At 38.7% G+C, this 16,164-nt stretch overlaps 2 protein-coding genes and 1 long non-coding RNA gene across 4 annotated transcripts in view; 1 reads left to right on the forward strand and 2 right to left on the reverse strand.

The window, feature by feature from the left end:
* Nucleotides 1-245: 245 nt before the first annotated feature.
* On the forward strand, nucleotides 246-2,010 carry LOC147818064 (uncharacterized). Its single transcript, XR_015438355.1, has 3 exons — nucleotides 246-387; nucleotides 1,135-1,200; nucleotides 1,866-2,010. It is a non-coding gene; the product is annotated as an uncharacterized LOC147818064 (long non-coding RNA).
* Nucleotides 2,011-2,525: 515 nt separating this feature from the next.
* Nucleotides 2,526-13,297, reverse strand: pdcd4b (programmed cell death 4b). 2 transcript variants are annotated; one of them, XM_023424558.2, is made up of 12 exons: nucleotides 13,229-13,297; nucleotides 12,637-12,743; nucleotides 11,987-12,304; nucleotides 9,596-9,690; nucleotides 9,232-9,345; nucleotides 8,898-9,119; nucleotides 6,770-6,867; nucleotides 5,225-5,339; nucleotides 4,082-4,189; nucleotides 3,641-3,751; nucleotides 3,378-3,517; nucleotides 2,526-3,253 (listed from the first exon to the last, which is right to left on the reverse strand). In XM_023424558.2, the coding sequence occupies exons 2-12, from the start codon at nucleotides 12,677-12,679 to the stop codon at nucleotides 3,193-3,195; spliced, it is 1,425 nt and encodes a 474-aa protein (XP_023280326.1). In that variant the 5' UTR covers nucleotides 12,680-12,743; nucleotides 13,229-13,297; the 3' UTR covers nucleotides 2,526-3,192. The 2 variants fall into 2 exon arrangements, with proteins under 2 accessions (XP_023280326.1, XP_023280325.1); XM_023424557.2 differs by having other exon boundaries at nucleotides 13,214-13,297.
* Nucleotides 13,298-14,028: 731 nt separating this feature from the next.
* Nucleotides 14,029-16,164, reverse strand: part of rbm20 (RNA binding motif protein 20) — a 48,978-nt gene continuing 46,842 nt past the window's right edge. Inside the window, exon 14 of the mRNA XM_023424555.2 lies at nucleotides 14,029-15,156. Coding sequence (XP_023280323.1) covers nucleotides 15,088-15,156 — 69 coding nt within the window. The 3' untranslated portion in view covers nucleotides 14,029-15,087. The remainder of the gene's footprint in view (nucleotides 15,157-16,164) is intronic.

The raw sequence follows: 16,164 nt of genomic DNA on the forward strand, positions 1-16,164 counted from the left end.
TCAAATACATCAAAACACTAAAGATGCTTAAATTCAAATTAAAACTTCTCAAGTGCATAGTGGCAGCAAAAAGACTTCAAAGACACACTTTGAAAGCAAAGTTTTAAATGACGACACTGTCGTTGTGATGGCTTAACTGAGTGTCTGCTGAATTTGTTGTATATATCTAACTACATTCACGTCACAAATAATACTGCAACAATTCTGCAAAAACTCTTACTTTGAAAAAAACTGGCAGCAGAAAAAACAAAAAAATTGTCATAATTTTGAGTTGTTCTGCAGATGTCAGTAAAGCGTCGCTTTAGAGGTAAAGCGAAGAAGAAGGTCACGTGATTCTCGCGGACGCGTTGGCTTGACAACCGCTGTAATCTTTGCCTGGTGCTAAAGGTGGGTTATTAAAGAATGGATTTTATAAGATCTGCTTTTGATTCGACGTGGTCACACACGACAGCAACGATATATCGCAGTGCATTGACTTAAGTAGTAGCTATAGTTGGTCGTTAGTTCGCTGAAAGAAAGAAGAGCTGGGCCTGTAGCTAGCCGAGGTTGTGTCTTTTACGTGCTAAACATGGCTAGCGTTAGCTGAATCTAGCTATTGTAAAAACTATTTTTACTCCCAATCTTTTAAGTTATTCCAACAAGGATCATGGTTACGTTAGGTTAAACGTTAACGTTACATTAAAACAATCGTGTGTAAATTGATACCGAATATAATAAAAAAACGTGAACATTCAACATTGCAACAGGCATATGTAACAAATGCAACACAAAAGGAACTGATTATAAATGTTTTTCCTTCAGGGTGATCATATCGTCTCTGTTACTGAACCTCTAGTGGCTGTATGTAAATATGCTAAAGTTCATACTAAGCTTGTGCCACAGATCCGGCTTAAATACAGTCTCTATCAAATTGCTTACTCTCGTGAGTAGTTCATGAGTCAGATCACCATTCATTATCAGCTGAGAAAATACCCAGCTATATTTGTTATTAACAGCAGCTTTCTTCACGATCCAACAGTGTCAGGGTTTTTACCCTATGCAATTCCTCAAGTAGATTGTCCATAATACTTTGTTTTCATCAATTTTTGCTGAAATTCTGTTAAAATGTAATAAACTAATGTGTTTACCTTTCAGCGGGCATTCAGGAAGACACAATGCCAGAAGTCAAGTCAATATTCAGAGAAGTTTTGCCTAAACAAGGTTTGTACTGCAGCAATTAGGTCTTTGGACAGCAGTAGTTTCAGACAAAAGGCTGTTTGTGGAGCCCAATACAACATGTGAACTGTTCAGAAATCTGCAAAAGCCTGCAAAATTAGTCAGTGGGTGCTCTGTGCTGTGTGCGCCTTCTTTAGTCTCTTACAGAGCAGCATCATTGACATTGTTGCAATATAAACACTTACATAATTAGGACAAGTACCATAGCTGGATATCAATGGATTTTTAGTGTCAAAAGTGTAATGCCTTTTAATGTGTACAAGTCGTTCAGAGGCAATGCACCAGCTGTGTAAAACGTCCAGATGTTTCATGCAGTGAGTCTATTTGCTAAAAACGGACCACCAGTGCAACAGAAACTAAAAATATTGGCAAGCAATTGACCACAACCAAGAGCCCACAGATTTAAAAAGCCTGCAGATGTGACCTTGGGCCCCACTTCCTGGGGGTTGCAGTTTTGGCAGTGATGCTCTCGCAGATCTAGTATTTATTAAAAGTTCAATTGTAGATAGAACATTTCTCACTGTTAATGTGCTGGAGGTTTTTGTGAAAGATAGCCAACTAATTCCAACTCTTCTTTTCTCTTTGTATTTAAATCAAGATTAGTTATAGAAATGGGAGAGTTCATGCTGAATTGATTTTTATTTCCACAGGGCAGCTTTCCATGGAAGATGTCCCTACCATGGTTCTGTGTAAGCCAAAGCTGCTCCCACTCAAATCAGTCACCCTAGAGAAACTGGAGAAGATGCAGATGGAGGCTCAAGAGGCCGTCAAACAGCAGGAACTGGCAATGAAAGAGCAGTCGCAGTAGACGCCCAATGGAGGATTTGCAACAGCAGAGGCAGCCAGAGTGGCACAAAATTCCTTTAGATGGATGGCCCAAAAATAGTGTTTTCAAGCACTAATAGATCAAGTATTTTTATGGACAGCGACATGCAACATGAAGTAATTGATGTTTGGCTTCATAGAGCAGAAGAGTTAAGGAAGTGGTAAAAGTAGTCATCTAAGCTTAACCACTATTCAGCTCTTCTTCCTGTATAAGCATTGTTGAATGATTTACTGCATGTAATCAATAGGGATTAAGTTTATTGCTTGCCAGCTTTTCAAGCATGGTTGACTACTGAGACCTGTGTGCTTCTACAGACATTTCATTTATAACCCCTGCAATATGGCTTCAATTCATACAACAAAATGTTAGTTAATCGCCTTCTTTTTGAGTCGTAGTGCAATTGCCCTTTCCGACCCAAGAGCTTAGTTGCAACCCTGGTTAATAGCATGTGTTAATATTGTGACATTCACAAAACAGTCTTGCATTATTTAATAGTGGTTTAATGAACAAACAAGGAGCAATACATGGTACATTTCACTCACCAGTATTGCTCAGATATAAAAATAAACACTCTAAACACCACTTTATGAAGTTACACGACTGGTATTTGTTTTTGCACTGTACTCGTGTATCGATACCTTCAGTAATGACATCTTTGTGTGATTTAAAGGGTAAAAAGAAAAAAATAAGACAAGCACAGCATAGAAACAGCAGCTAGTTGGGGAGCCAGTATTGCATTGAACCAACATGCTCCCTTTTATTTATTTATTTTTATACCCCTTTATAAAGCTCTTGACACAAACCAGTCATCTCTGTACAAACACTGCTTTCTAGAAAACACAAAAGGAGTGGCAGTGAAATCAAGAAAATACTGTACAAAACAACATGGAATGACTGACACTGAGAGGTGTGGCACTTTAAGGGTTAGCTTATGTAAATGTTTATATTGAAACACCTTAGAGAAAGTGATCTTCAGTCTCAATTGAAAGTGCAGTTTTTTGTTTTTTTTTAGCCCACCTCAATTTCAGAAATGTACATTCTCTTGACTGTTAGAAGGGAAAAAAATTGTACCCAACTATTTTGAAAAATATGCATGTAAAAAAGTAGCTTTATCCTCATCCTCTTCTTTCCTGGTACATAAAAAGGATTCCTCAGTAGCTTTCGACTTTGACAACACCACCATCTCCCTCGCTGACAAATCTCTTTCGGCCCCTGGCAAGAGACAGATCGCATTAAAAAAAAATTTCAAAGTAAAATTAACCATAACTAAGAGGACATGATTTATCCCTACAGAGATAAATATAAGGTTTGTATCTGAGAAAACTATTGCACTTACCGACAGGGACAAAGATCTCTTAACTTTACATCAATTATTCCCATACTGAGGCTCTTATCAACAAATTGCTCCAGGATGAAGTATGCACGAGGGACATCGATGTTGATTTCAGCAATGTCCATATAAACTCTCTCATAGCCCTTTAAAAGAAAAGAAAACACTGTTTATAAAACATTATCTCATAGGGAGAGCAAACAAATGAGCTGCCTTTAGGTGAAATTGTTTTGTGCAGTACATAAGTCAGACACCAGGTGGCACCTTACCCTTCTCATTTGGTCCACAGTGATGATGGAGGACACAGAGAGCAGCTTGAGTAGTCGCATGACCATTTTGAATGTTTTCTCTCCTTTGGACTCCAACACCATCACTATCGCCTGAAGGAAATTGCACAATATTCTTAACACCGTATTAGTGCTCAAAAACTTTGGTAGTAGCTACTAGAAGCACATACTGCAGTGCAAAACACATATTGATTTATCTACAGATTTTAGTTTAGACCTCATGGCACAAGATGTTCACACTCCTCAATGAAAGATGAATGAAAATGAAAAAAAAAAAAAGAACTAAGCTAAAAAAGATAAACTAAAACAAGATATTTCAGATGACGGATTGGCTTGAAACCATTTTGGAATATTTCACAATTTTACTTTGGCCTTCTGCACACCTGCTTGTGTTGTTGATATCAAGTGTAGCACAGTATTTACCTCATACACAAACTCATGGTGGAAATGGGGGACCTCCAGATCTCTCAGGCATCTTTCAGCCTCTTTACTGTCTCCAGATAGGATGTACTCCTTCAGCAGGAGGTTCATCTGGTAGGGTAAACAAAACAGGTAATAACAACTATTAACCTACAGTATTTTTTGTTCTTACAAAGAGTTGTAAAGCAACAATCAGATGTGCTTGAGCATTTGAGAAAAAGAGAACTGAAAACTGTTTTCCTCAAGGGATGTTGCACTGATTAAATTTAGAGCAGTGTTTGTGAGAAAAAGACTCTCAGACTACACACACACTAATACATTTTAGTTTTAAAAACCCATCACTTCTGCTACATTTATGTCACACTACTCTGGAGTTTTTGAGGCCCTAACACAGAGACTTTTGGAAACGCTGCTGGCCCCATTTTAGTTTGAAAATGCAAGGGCTGCATTTTAGTCTAGATTTGCAGAGAAAGACTTTTAGAAACGATGACATAGACACCCACATCACTCCCTGATTCAGTCTTATCCGTCGTGTATCCTTCCCTGATTCATCATGCTCCTATTATGCGTCCCTTTTCTGGAAAAAGAGACCCACGACTCACAATCTATGTTTCCCGCCACCATGACTGCCTTATACTCATGTGCTACTTTCAGTAACAGTTCCACCTCATCGTTGGTCCATGCGTCGCCATTTCTGTTCCTTGTTTGCAGTATTTTCTGCAACTAAGCAATGAGCTGCAGAGAACACAATCTGCAATATCCTGTTTACACCAGCACGCACATGCCGAGTGTACGTGAATGGTCATGTGATATGTATTTTCAGGTGTTAGTATGGCCAGAGTTTATTTCTGAACACAGAGCTAAAACGCTCATCCGGACCGAGATCGTTTTCGTTTATAATGAAAACGTATTTGTGTGGACCTGTTTACAACGTTCCGAGCGACCAAAACTTCCTTATCTACATTGCATTTCTCAAGATGGTGAATGTTTTCAATCATTTAAAGCTTTATATAACAGAACATTTTAAATAACTCAAAAATTAAAAATTAAAATAAGATATTAACACAGAATACTTGACTAGTGCTCACAAAGACCTGGTCTCCCACCTGCGTCTTCTTAAGTCTGAGCTACAATATGTAAAATTACCTCTTTGATGAGCTGTATGACAGGTCTCTGGCCCCCACCTGTCCCCCACTGGTTGTCTATGCGCAGCCCACCCATATTCATCTTCAGCAGCACAGCTGCCCGATCCAGTGCTTCCCTGGAAGATATAAAACAAGCAAGGTTTGTGGGGCAAACTTGTCACACTGCAACACCAACTTTCATTGTCATTACTATCCCCTCCCCCGCCTGCAAGTGATCAGGCTGCTTCTGCTCTAATATGCAAAAGTTTTCACATGTATTTGTTACAAAGAAACTTTTGTTCATTGCATTGTTATATTTCCTGAAAGGCACTTGGTGTGGTGTCTCTTGATTCTGTTTCCTTTACCTTTAAAGCATTCCACTCTTGTTTACATGCAAGTTAAGTTCAGATTCTCCTGCTCTGTCATACCTTCCTTCCTGAAGTGGCCACTCTCTATAAAGGATAGTGTCACAATTCCTCAAGTTTGTCATAAAACAACAGTTAGATTTGAGCATTGAAACAGTGTTTTTTTCGTGTAATCATTCCTCCTGTTCATACTGGCCATTAAAAGATCTCTTCCTAATGCACTTTCAATGTAAGAGATTGGAAACAAAACCCACAGCCCTCTTTCCATGCAAAAATGTACTGAATAATTTATCTGAAACTAAAACAAGACTGGCTCGCTGAGTTAGGCCTCAATTATGTTCCTTTGCGGATTCGCACATGGACAGCTGCAGACACCATGGACGTGTAGTTCTTATTATTATATTTCTTTCTAGTCCACTTGGGGGAGCGCATGCACAGTTGGTGCCCTGGTAGCATAATAGCTGTGCAGACAAGTCTGTGTGGGCACAACAAATTGGTGGGTACACAGATGTCCACACAGAGCCTCCTGTACACCCTGTGATTACAAAATTTACATCACACGAATCCTAACAGACCCTTGCGTTTTTTGGAAAGTATAACACTAGCTTTAGACAAATTAAGTGGATATCTTCCAAAGTTACTGTCTTTTTAGTGCAAACTTACCTTTTTTGTTACTAGCCCTCCACTGCAGCTTAACAGGGAAACACAAAGATACTCAAAAGACTGTAACTTTGTTAAATATTCACTTGTTTTGTTTAACTCGGACTTCTCAAGGGTTAGCTTACATAACAAAATAAACTTTTTACACAGAAGAGGAAGGTGGAAATTGTTCCCCATCATTTACATTCAACATGTATTAGGATGCTTAATTTCCAGTATGAACAGGAGGAATGATTAAAGCAAGAAAAGCCTGTTTCCACATTTAAATGGGCACCTGACCATTGTTTAACAGACTTGAAAATTGTGAACATATTCTTAATAATAATAAAAATAAATAAATAAATAATCCGTATTTAATGATATAACAGTTGTACATATAAGAAAGCTTCTGCATATTATTATTGACTGAATCCCCTCTTATCTTGCAGTCATTAACACCTCATGCAGACACTTAAAACCCTGACATAAGAGATTTTCATGATAAGAGTTTGAAACAGGAAATTATAATCACAAGTAGCACAGCCTTGCCAACAATCACATACCTTGTGTATTCACAGTCAACTCTGCCTTTGTAACCCTCGATATAGCCTTTGGACAATATCTGGTCACTAACAGCACGTGCAATAAATTGGCCCACCAACTGGAAGAGAAGCACAAAAGAGGGAAAAATGGAAACAAAGCCAAACAGATTGCACAGCACCATTTTGTATACATTTTGAGTATATTTTTGGTGTATATTTTGGTATTAAACACATGATATGTCATTTTCTGCCACTATGGGTCACTGTATCAAAACAATAAAAAATTATGGAGTTTGGTGATGTTGTGAAGTAGCGTGGGATCATGGGAGTTATCTTCATCACCATTGCCAGTCACTGCAGTCAGTTTCTAATGGTTGGGATTCCTTCAGTGTTCAATAGTCAGGAGGTTTTTACAGGCAGCATACATTCCACATTAGAAAATCAGTGTTTCTTGAGCACTGAAAACAGGAAGTCAGGGAGGGGCTAGGAGCCAAGCTTCTGCTAACGTTTGCTCAGCTTGTCTCTGATAACTTCAGATCCAGAAGTCCAATGACTAAAATCCTTCATCTGATTAAAATATATTGTGAGAAACAGTAAGATCAAAAAAGTGTATTGTAAAAATGTGGCTTAAAACTGGATAAGAACTCAATTTTGGCCACTTCTGGCAGACAACCACAACAGGCAACCAGATGAAATGGACCATTACCATGATTAAAATCACACACTTCTCTGAGTTTGAAAAGTACTGGAAACATTTGGGATAATACAAGTACAGAACTCAAAATATATGACATAGGTCTAGCTGTTTTTTTGTACATTTCAATGCAAAAAAGTTGCACATTAAACCTTTAAGTCAAGTGAAAATCTGATTAACATAATCAATTCATTTTCCATTATTTTGAGGAATAGCATCCCCTTGCAGGAGGAAAGAAAAGGTATGATGAGAAACCATTAAACTTAAACTGATTACCACTTCTTTCAGAATGTTCAAGTATATTTTAGTTTTGTTTAAAATTTGCTTAAAAAATGAAGCGAACTGACAAAGTCCTGCAATACTGCTATTACAGATTACTAGGTCACAATTACAAAATTCTTTCAGTTTGAAAAACTAGAGGCCCTACAAAAACACTGACATGACCGGCGACTGACAGTGGCCTCAGGGGCACGTGTGTGTGTTTGTTTACAGTAGTGTAAGCGCATGATTTAGAGAAACGAAAGAGCTGGCTTTGCTCTTCTGGCCCCCACAAAGCCTGCGCTCATCACTGGTCATTGTTTCTGTACAGACAACAGGCAGCTCCGTCTCATCTAATCTGTGGCTGTGGCTAGACTGGCAGGCATATGAAAAGAAAGAGAGGAGTGTGTGTATGGGAAACTGAGAAAGAGAGTGAAAGGGTGAAGGGAGGCAGGTGGGGGCAGGACAGAGCCATAACACCCATTTAAACCCACATAGAACTGTGAGAGGGACAGAACTGACTAGTGGGACTAAATGAGACAGTGAGAGGAGGGGTGTGAGGGGGAGGATGACCAATAACCCTTTGAGCGTCCTTCGCTGAGCTTGCATTTTGTGAGCACAGACAGACAATGGCCAGAGATCTCATGTCTGTGCAGACTGAAAAGGAAAGAGCTCAAATACACACACCAACTCTCTCCTACACACCAACAAATCAAACCACAGCGTTATTCCCCTGTGCTCCACCACAGACTGAAAACTCAAACATGCAATCTCAAATAGAAACTTAAGCTGAGAGTCTAAAGAGTCTTTTGTGTTTACTGTAAAGGGTCTGTCATATGTGAACCAAGGTTGTGCAGATCAGTTTGTCTAAATTTTCTTGATGGTAACAAAAAGTTGAAATATCTTAAAACATAAATATGACATGGATTTACTGTAGCTCCAGGTTCTTCCTTTATTGATTGCATTAAATTTAAACAATTGTTTATCAGACCAACTGACCCAGATCATCTGACAAACCTGAGTGAAAACCACTTCATTCGGGATCATAGATTGAATTTTTGAAGTAAACAGCCATCCTGAATCCTAATTATAAATTAAGGTAATTTTAAGCTTTATATTCAGCGCTGTCGCACACTCACATTCAATAAGTTGCTAACTTAGCTACAGGTGTGTACACACACACTTATCTGCACTCACTTGTGGGGCTCCAGGTGTGTCCAGAACCAGGTCGGGCAGCTCTTGGAGCAGTTTGTCGAAGGAGTTTTCCATGTCGCTGCGGGACAGAACAGGCCCACATAAGTCAGCCAGCAGCCTGGAGGTGAGCTCTCGGTGACTGGCTTTGGCCTCCAGGGCCAGAGACACAGCCAGTGAGGGCACCTCACTCCGCATGGGCCCCAGGTTCAGTTCTGCGAGCAGCTCCTGGATATGGAAAGAGGTGTTGGCATGGATTGATGTCTTCACGCAAGTGTATGGTCTCTAAATTAATTTTACTTTTCACAGGCCATTTCCTGCATGATGATGTGCCACTTACTGCTACTTCATTTGTGTCGCCATGTTCAAAGTACTCTTGCACTATGGGGGTGACTGTCTTCTCAAAGTCCCTCTCATCCAGTGGGGGGACCACAGTCTCATACACACAGTTTTCCTGTCAAAACACAATCATGTTCCAGGTCTAGTGTTTTTGCCAGTGCTACATTAATAACATTTTTTTCTTATTTTATCCCCTAATAGAAAATACATTTATACAATGTGATTCAATTTAATACAGCAGTGCTACAATCTACACCTTAAAAAATTACCACATAAGCTCCACATAAGAAATGTTAATTGCCTCTGCATTGGATTTTACATGTGATTGTGCTGTTCAAAACACTCAAAAACACAACAGTTATTACCTGAGCTTCGTCATAGTTGGGGTCTTTCTCATCTACCGCCTCCGGCTCATAAACTTCACCAGATCGGCCCCAGACGCCTTTGCCTCCAGCCCCACCTGCGGACGAAGGGCAGTGACAATGCAATACATGACATCTGACAACATCAAAAACAATCATGTTAAAGCAATATGCAGTGTCTTTTTCATGGCCCACATATCTTGGTAACCTGAAACATGAGATGTTTTGTAAAAAAAAGAAAACAGTTGTGACTTCTGTTTAACACATAGTTCACAATTCATGGTTACTAAGGAAAGAAAGTGAAGTAGCAGCTTTTATGAGCATTAGAGGCTCTTCACATGATGTCCCTGATATACAAGCTCTGAAAGCCTTTTCAAAGAAAACATAATAAGTTGGTGGGAGTTTTGATGGTTACAGAGCGTGAAGTCACGTATCAAGTCGTTGTGTAGTGTATCAACTGTACAAGTTCTAAGAAACAGAAACAGAAAGATAGTGTTGATCTATACCATTAAAATATCTTGCATTTCATCAAAAAATTTTTTACATCCGTCAGATTAAAAAGCTTTTCGTTGATTTCCTTCTTATGAATGACTTAGGCTAAAATACCCAAATGCCCACTAAAAACTAGACCAATACAAATCCTCAACAAATTTTTTGAATCCACTCACTAAGAGCCTGACTGCCCCTGTGCCGTTAGAGGGCTGGGGCTCCATAAGCTATTTTGTTGTCTTCAGCTACAAACATCAGAGACATCCAGATTGTTTTCAAATATGCAAGATACTTTTTTCATCCAATTCAGTTTAATTTTTCCATTATAGGCCTTATAGAGTCAAGTCTCACCAATTTGTTTTCAAGTATTGGTACAGTTCACGCACGCACACACACACGCACACACACACGCACACACACACACGCACACACACACACACACGCACACACAATCTGACTTCCTTCTTTCAAACAGGAACTCTCAGCTAGAGTTTATAACATACTTTATACTATATATACTAATACTATAGTTATAATGTTACCAATGTTAATATGGATCATTAGCTTTGTGTGTGATCTCTACCAATCCCCATGCAAATTTTTTTAACCCAAGGACCCAACATGCTGAGATATAATCCCTCTATTTGGGGAGGTGAGACCTTTGTACATGTTACACAAACAAACATCTGCTGGGTCACCACTAACAGATTGCAGACAGTTTAAGAAGCCCAATACCAAAGCAGCTTGTGTGTCATGCTTTAAAACCCCCATTAGTCCCACCCAGTATGTCACATATAACATACCACTGTATTTAGCACAGGCCACACTAGTTGTGAGAACCTGTCCTACTTCAGCGTTAAAACGTGGTATCCACTAGTTTGCACTCACCAGAGAGATTCTGCACATCCACTGTATTTGTCTTTCAAAACTGCAATGCATTAACTTTTTATGCAGGAGAGCTCACAGCTCAAATTACAGGGCACCACTGGCATGACAGCTCTGTTATGTAACCAGAAAAACGGATGCCAAGAGAAACTACATTTGCTCCAGTTTTACTGCCCCTGGGAAAAGCAAAGTAACTAAACTGTACTTCCTTCTGCAGGGACATAACTAGACTCTGTGTGCTTACACCACTGAATGAAGACCCGCAGTGATAGACAGCTCGACTATCACAAGAGGTTGACACACTTATACCTTTCTGATGTGTTGGTGTTGGGTACAAAAGACAATTTGAGGCAAAGGAGAAAGCGGGTCATAAGAGCTATCTATGGCTTGATATAAATATTGGATAAGGAATCACAGAAATACATTATGCAACATTTTCAGCTGAATGCCTGATGCTTTATCAGTGGTGTCACACACAATAACAAAATCTATATCTATAGCTATCACTGTGCCCTGGCACACTGATCGTCTAACAACAACACAATGAGAGATGACACATCAAAATCAAACACAGGCAAACAAATGATCCCTAAACCTTGTGTAACTAACACCAACTCCGCTTGAACTTAACACAATGATTTAACTTCTAATGGAAATTTCGAGAAAAGCTTGGCTGAGCAGATGGCACGAAAAGAAAACCGTGCTTTTAAATGAGCATGCACTGCTCAAGATCACCCAGCCATTTGTTTACATGCTAATTGGTTTATGGCTACAAGATGGAAAGCCACCAGGTGATGACAACAGTAGGTCACACAGTGATGAAGGCATTCTTCCTTTTGAAGTACTGGGCACCAACACCAGTGGCTCTTCAATTAACTTTTACTCGCCTTAGGTAATGACCAGCAAAAGGTTACCCTTTGAAATTCAAGAGAAACTGATACATTTGGTCACAATGTAACATGATAGCACAAAATTATCCTACTGTTAACTGCACTGACTCAAAATGTCAGGTCCTCTTACCTTTCTTTGGTAGGCCTCTGCCCTTTCCAAGTCGGGACTTTCTGTCCAGTAGCTTGCTCTTGGGGCTGGTGGGTGCCGCAGAGGTTCCCCTGACAACGTCCCCATTATCACTGAGGGAGTCCCCCCTGCCTGAGTCCCTGGAGGAGTTCTTTCTCAGCCTCCGCTTGGCCTTCGCCTTTAGGCGTGCCTCATGGATGCTGTTGCTTGACGAGGACAGCCAGTTGCCATTGACCTCATTGTTTATGTTTTTGTTGGCAATAGCCGATCTGCCATTGTCTTCATCTCCAGATGCAAACGAGTCACTCAGGTCCTCAGCCTCTGTTGGATTACAAGCAAAAGCTTATGTTTGAGCTACCAGACAAAGAGCTTTTATGTGCAGAACAGATCAAGGAGACTAAAACTGATACAAACATTTATACTTGTTTGTGTGAACCATGTGTAAATACAAGATAAGATAGTTTATGTCAAAAGAAACTATACTAATAATCTATTTCTATCTGTTGTCACTCACTAACTGTAGGATGAGCAGCAGAATAAAATCAATGCCAAATGCAACATCACTAAACCTGCAGGCAGTGAAAACAGTACCAGTGCTCCACATCAGATACAGCTGATGAACATTTAAATCGCTGTGACAGACACACACTTACCAACAGGGTTTGCGTTCAGCCAGGCCTCGCAATCAGTTGCCATGTTTAACAGTAGAAAATAGATTTTGCAGCAGCACAACGTGCAAAAAAATAGTTTCAAATGATACCTGCAATATAGAAGAAAAAAAAAGAAATTTAATAAGCAGACATGCGTTGATAATATGCCCAGACTTGCTGCAACGCAACAGCTTCCCCTCCCCCTATTCATTCAAAGTCACAGTGTTGATAAACAATGGCTGACGCTGCGTTAGCTTGAATGTTCACTGTCAAAGGAAGGAGCTGCGTCAAAGGACCAAACTCCAGGGCATCTAAATGCACATATAAGACGGTTATTTCCTCTATTCAAAGTTAAAATATGCAGTTTACAGTTTGTTTGGTCGTTCTTATACATCGCTGACTCGCAATTTATCTGTTGTAGAGACACAAACGTCAGTGGAAGATAAAACCAAACTGCACAGAGTACGCTAGCTCGGTGTACACCTTCAAGCCATAACGATAAAATCGTTAAATCCTTAACAACACTGTTATATACAACATGCATTTCTATCTCCTTTTGCCCGTCGATTAAATAACTCACTGTCAAATCACTGACCGTCTGTTGTGTCCGAGCTTCTAACTCCGACACGAACACTGTTTTTGTTTCACCTACCCAGCAACTCTGGCACGTAGCTCCGTGTTTTTCTTCTTTGATTGGCTGGAGGGACGTGGGTTTTTAAAACAAAGAACCAATGAAAATGCAACACGGGATTTTCTTCTCGCATGTTCTGTGGGGTCTGAGTTGTTTATGAAGGGCTGCCCCCTATCGTTGGTACTGTAGAACTGCACCCTATTATTAGGTTATTGTTTATGCCATCAACTACAACACACTGGTTAATTAAAGTTGATGATGATGATGATTGTGACTATCATTATAAATTGTCAAGTATTTATAATGATTTTTGCCTTTTTTTTGGCCAATGTTGACCATCCTGAACCGTTATTTCACTTCCGATTATAATGTGATGTTATAATGTGCAGACTGTGCGGGTAAGCAGACTAAATGTATGACAGTGAAAATTTATTATTAATAATTTGGGCACGATCAATGTTAATTGTCCATCCAAACTGATTTTTTTACACAAGTATTTACACCTTCGGATTTAGGTTTGCACACAGATGTTTTCTGCCACAACACTTGGGGGCGCTCTTTTACTACAGTCCTTTCAAAGTCCTATTACAAGCTGGTAGAGAAAATGGATGGTGCACTGAACTCTGTCTGTGGGGGTGTTCGTGACTGTATAATCATTATACCACATTGCATACACACTGTTAGAGAGAAGCAGAAATACCTTCTGAAACTAGTTCCAGGCACTATGACATGATTAGTATTTGTTGAAATATTGATGAGGCAACTCAAGTATTTGAAACATTTATTCAAGATTTTTTTCCATCAAAAAAAAAAAAAATCACATGAAAAATCATATGAAAACGACACTATCATTAATGTCACAGGATCAATATTCACAGTATACAAAAACAGAGTTTGGCTTGACAATCCTTCTGAAACAAATCACTGTAACATGAAACACTGCATGTTTAACTGTGATAAATTAAACACATGGTCCAGTTTAAGGTCTTTAATATTTAAGGCATTATATGTTGGCAGATATGACTGAGATTTTCTTATGAATTAAATCTGACGTAAATCTTCAATAAAATAAAGATCGATTGCATAGTTGCATCATTATTTGTCCAAATGATGAACATTTTACCTGACAGATAATGTATTGCACAAACTGGCACAGAATTAAATAAAAATGGCAAGAGCCTTTAAAGCCCCAGATATAAATAAAAATGTAAATGTTGTTTATCGTGCTATACATCGAAATCTGTTCAACAAATACAACAAACCTGAGAGTCTGCCTCAGCTTTTTAACTGAGTAATAAGGTTCCTTGACTGATATTTCAAGTCATTTTGCAGCTATAAATGTGTCATTGTTGCTAGGACAATGTACAGATCAAATTAAAAATGAGGTTATCTCATGAGAATAATTGATTTAAACTCAGAAAATAGACTAACATAAACCCATACTATATAAGTCTTTTCACTAAATAGACTTCAATGCAAAAACATTTCCATTCCAAAAAATGAAAAAATAATTCACACACAACCAAATAAAATAAACAGTAAGAAAATTGATAAACCAAAAAGCAACAAATTGAAATTAAATATTGTAGCCTCACTATACATGACACTTTAGGTATGTACAAAATTGAGAGCATCTTTGGCTGGGATTATCAATGCCATTCTAGACATCCAGTCGTCTCTCCCCCCAAAATATCAAAACCAGTGCAATTGTCCACATACTCTATCTTTCATGTGTCACATTATCTATGCTGTAGTTGACCATAGCCTGGCACCAACATCACACGTACAAGAATCTTTCCAAAAGGTGAGAGGTCTAGCTTATGTCACTGTGCAGCTGAGGGTTCAGAAAGTGTGTCCGACAGACTTTCCTCTGCCAGCTGAGATAGATATTTCTGCGTGGGAGAAAAGAAAAAGTTAAAATCTATAATCCAAAATATATCTAAATATATTTTATACAACAATACAAAATGTAACAGACATTGTGAATAATTAGAAAAGGTCTTTTATAAGATTAAGTGTTTTCTCCAAATTAGAACCAGTGGACCACGGTCTTTTTCAAGAGAGAAAAGGACAAGAAAGCAGAATCTCAAATGTCACCATTGTAGACAAACAACTATCTGGTCCGTCTTTTCCACGTCCCTCATCGTGGAGATAATTGCATGATTTTACGAAACACTTTTGGCTACTTGAAATTTTTTTAAAAAGTGCAAATACTTTTTGGTATTATTTTCAACAAATACAATTATGAAGTGACAAATTATAATCTGTTAAATGTGTGTATTAGGTATCTGCATTTAATATCAGCGATTTCCAGCTTCAGTCTGAAAAATATATGCATTAGCCCCCAAAAGGTCATGTTGGTAAAACCATATCCACGAGTTTCAGTTCAATATTGGAGAATAGCCTGACTCAATAATGGTTTGGTTTGGTTTAGTTTACTTTTTTTTCAAAAATCAGTTAAAGAAGACAATTTGATTTTAAACTGAAACTAAATAGAAATTATATATCTGATTTTAAAACAACTGTCAGAGCCAACATAGAAAGATAATTCTAGGTTTGAATTTATTATAATAATGGACATAGAAACTTGCATGGTTGCAGAATGCCTGCTAAATGAGATACAGTTAATCCTTTTAAAATGCAGAAACAATGTTGAGGTTCACCTGTGTACATGAGTAAATAAATTAAAACTAGTAAAACTAAAACTATGGTCAGAAGAATGAGTAAAGTAAAACTATTAAGCACCAGAACACACACACACACACACACACACACACACACACACACACACACACACACACACTCAGACACAGAAACACACACACACACACACTCACTCAATCAAACTCACAGACAGACACACACACACACACACACACAGACAGACACACACACACACA

Source organism: Seriola lalandi, unplaced genomic scaffold (genome assembly GCF_002814215.2).
Source record: "Seriola lalandi dorsalis isolate HSWRI2012SDOR001 ecotype SW California unplaced genomic scaffold, Sedor1 jcf7180002054742, whole genome shotgun sequence".
Lineage (NCBI taxonomy): Eukaryota > Metazoa > Chordata > Actinopteri > Carangiformes > Carangidae > Seriola > Seriola lalandi.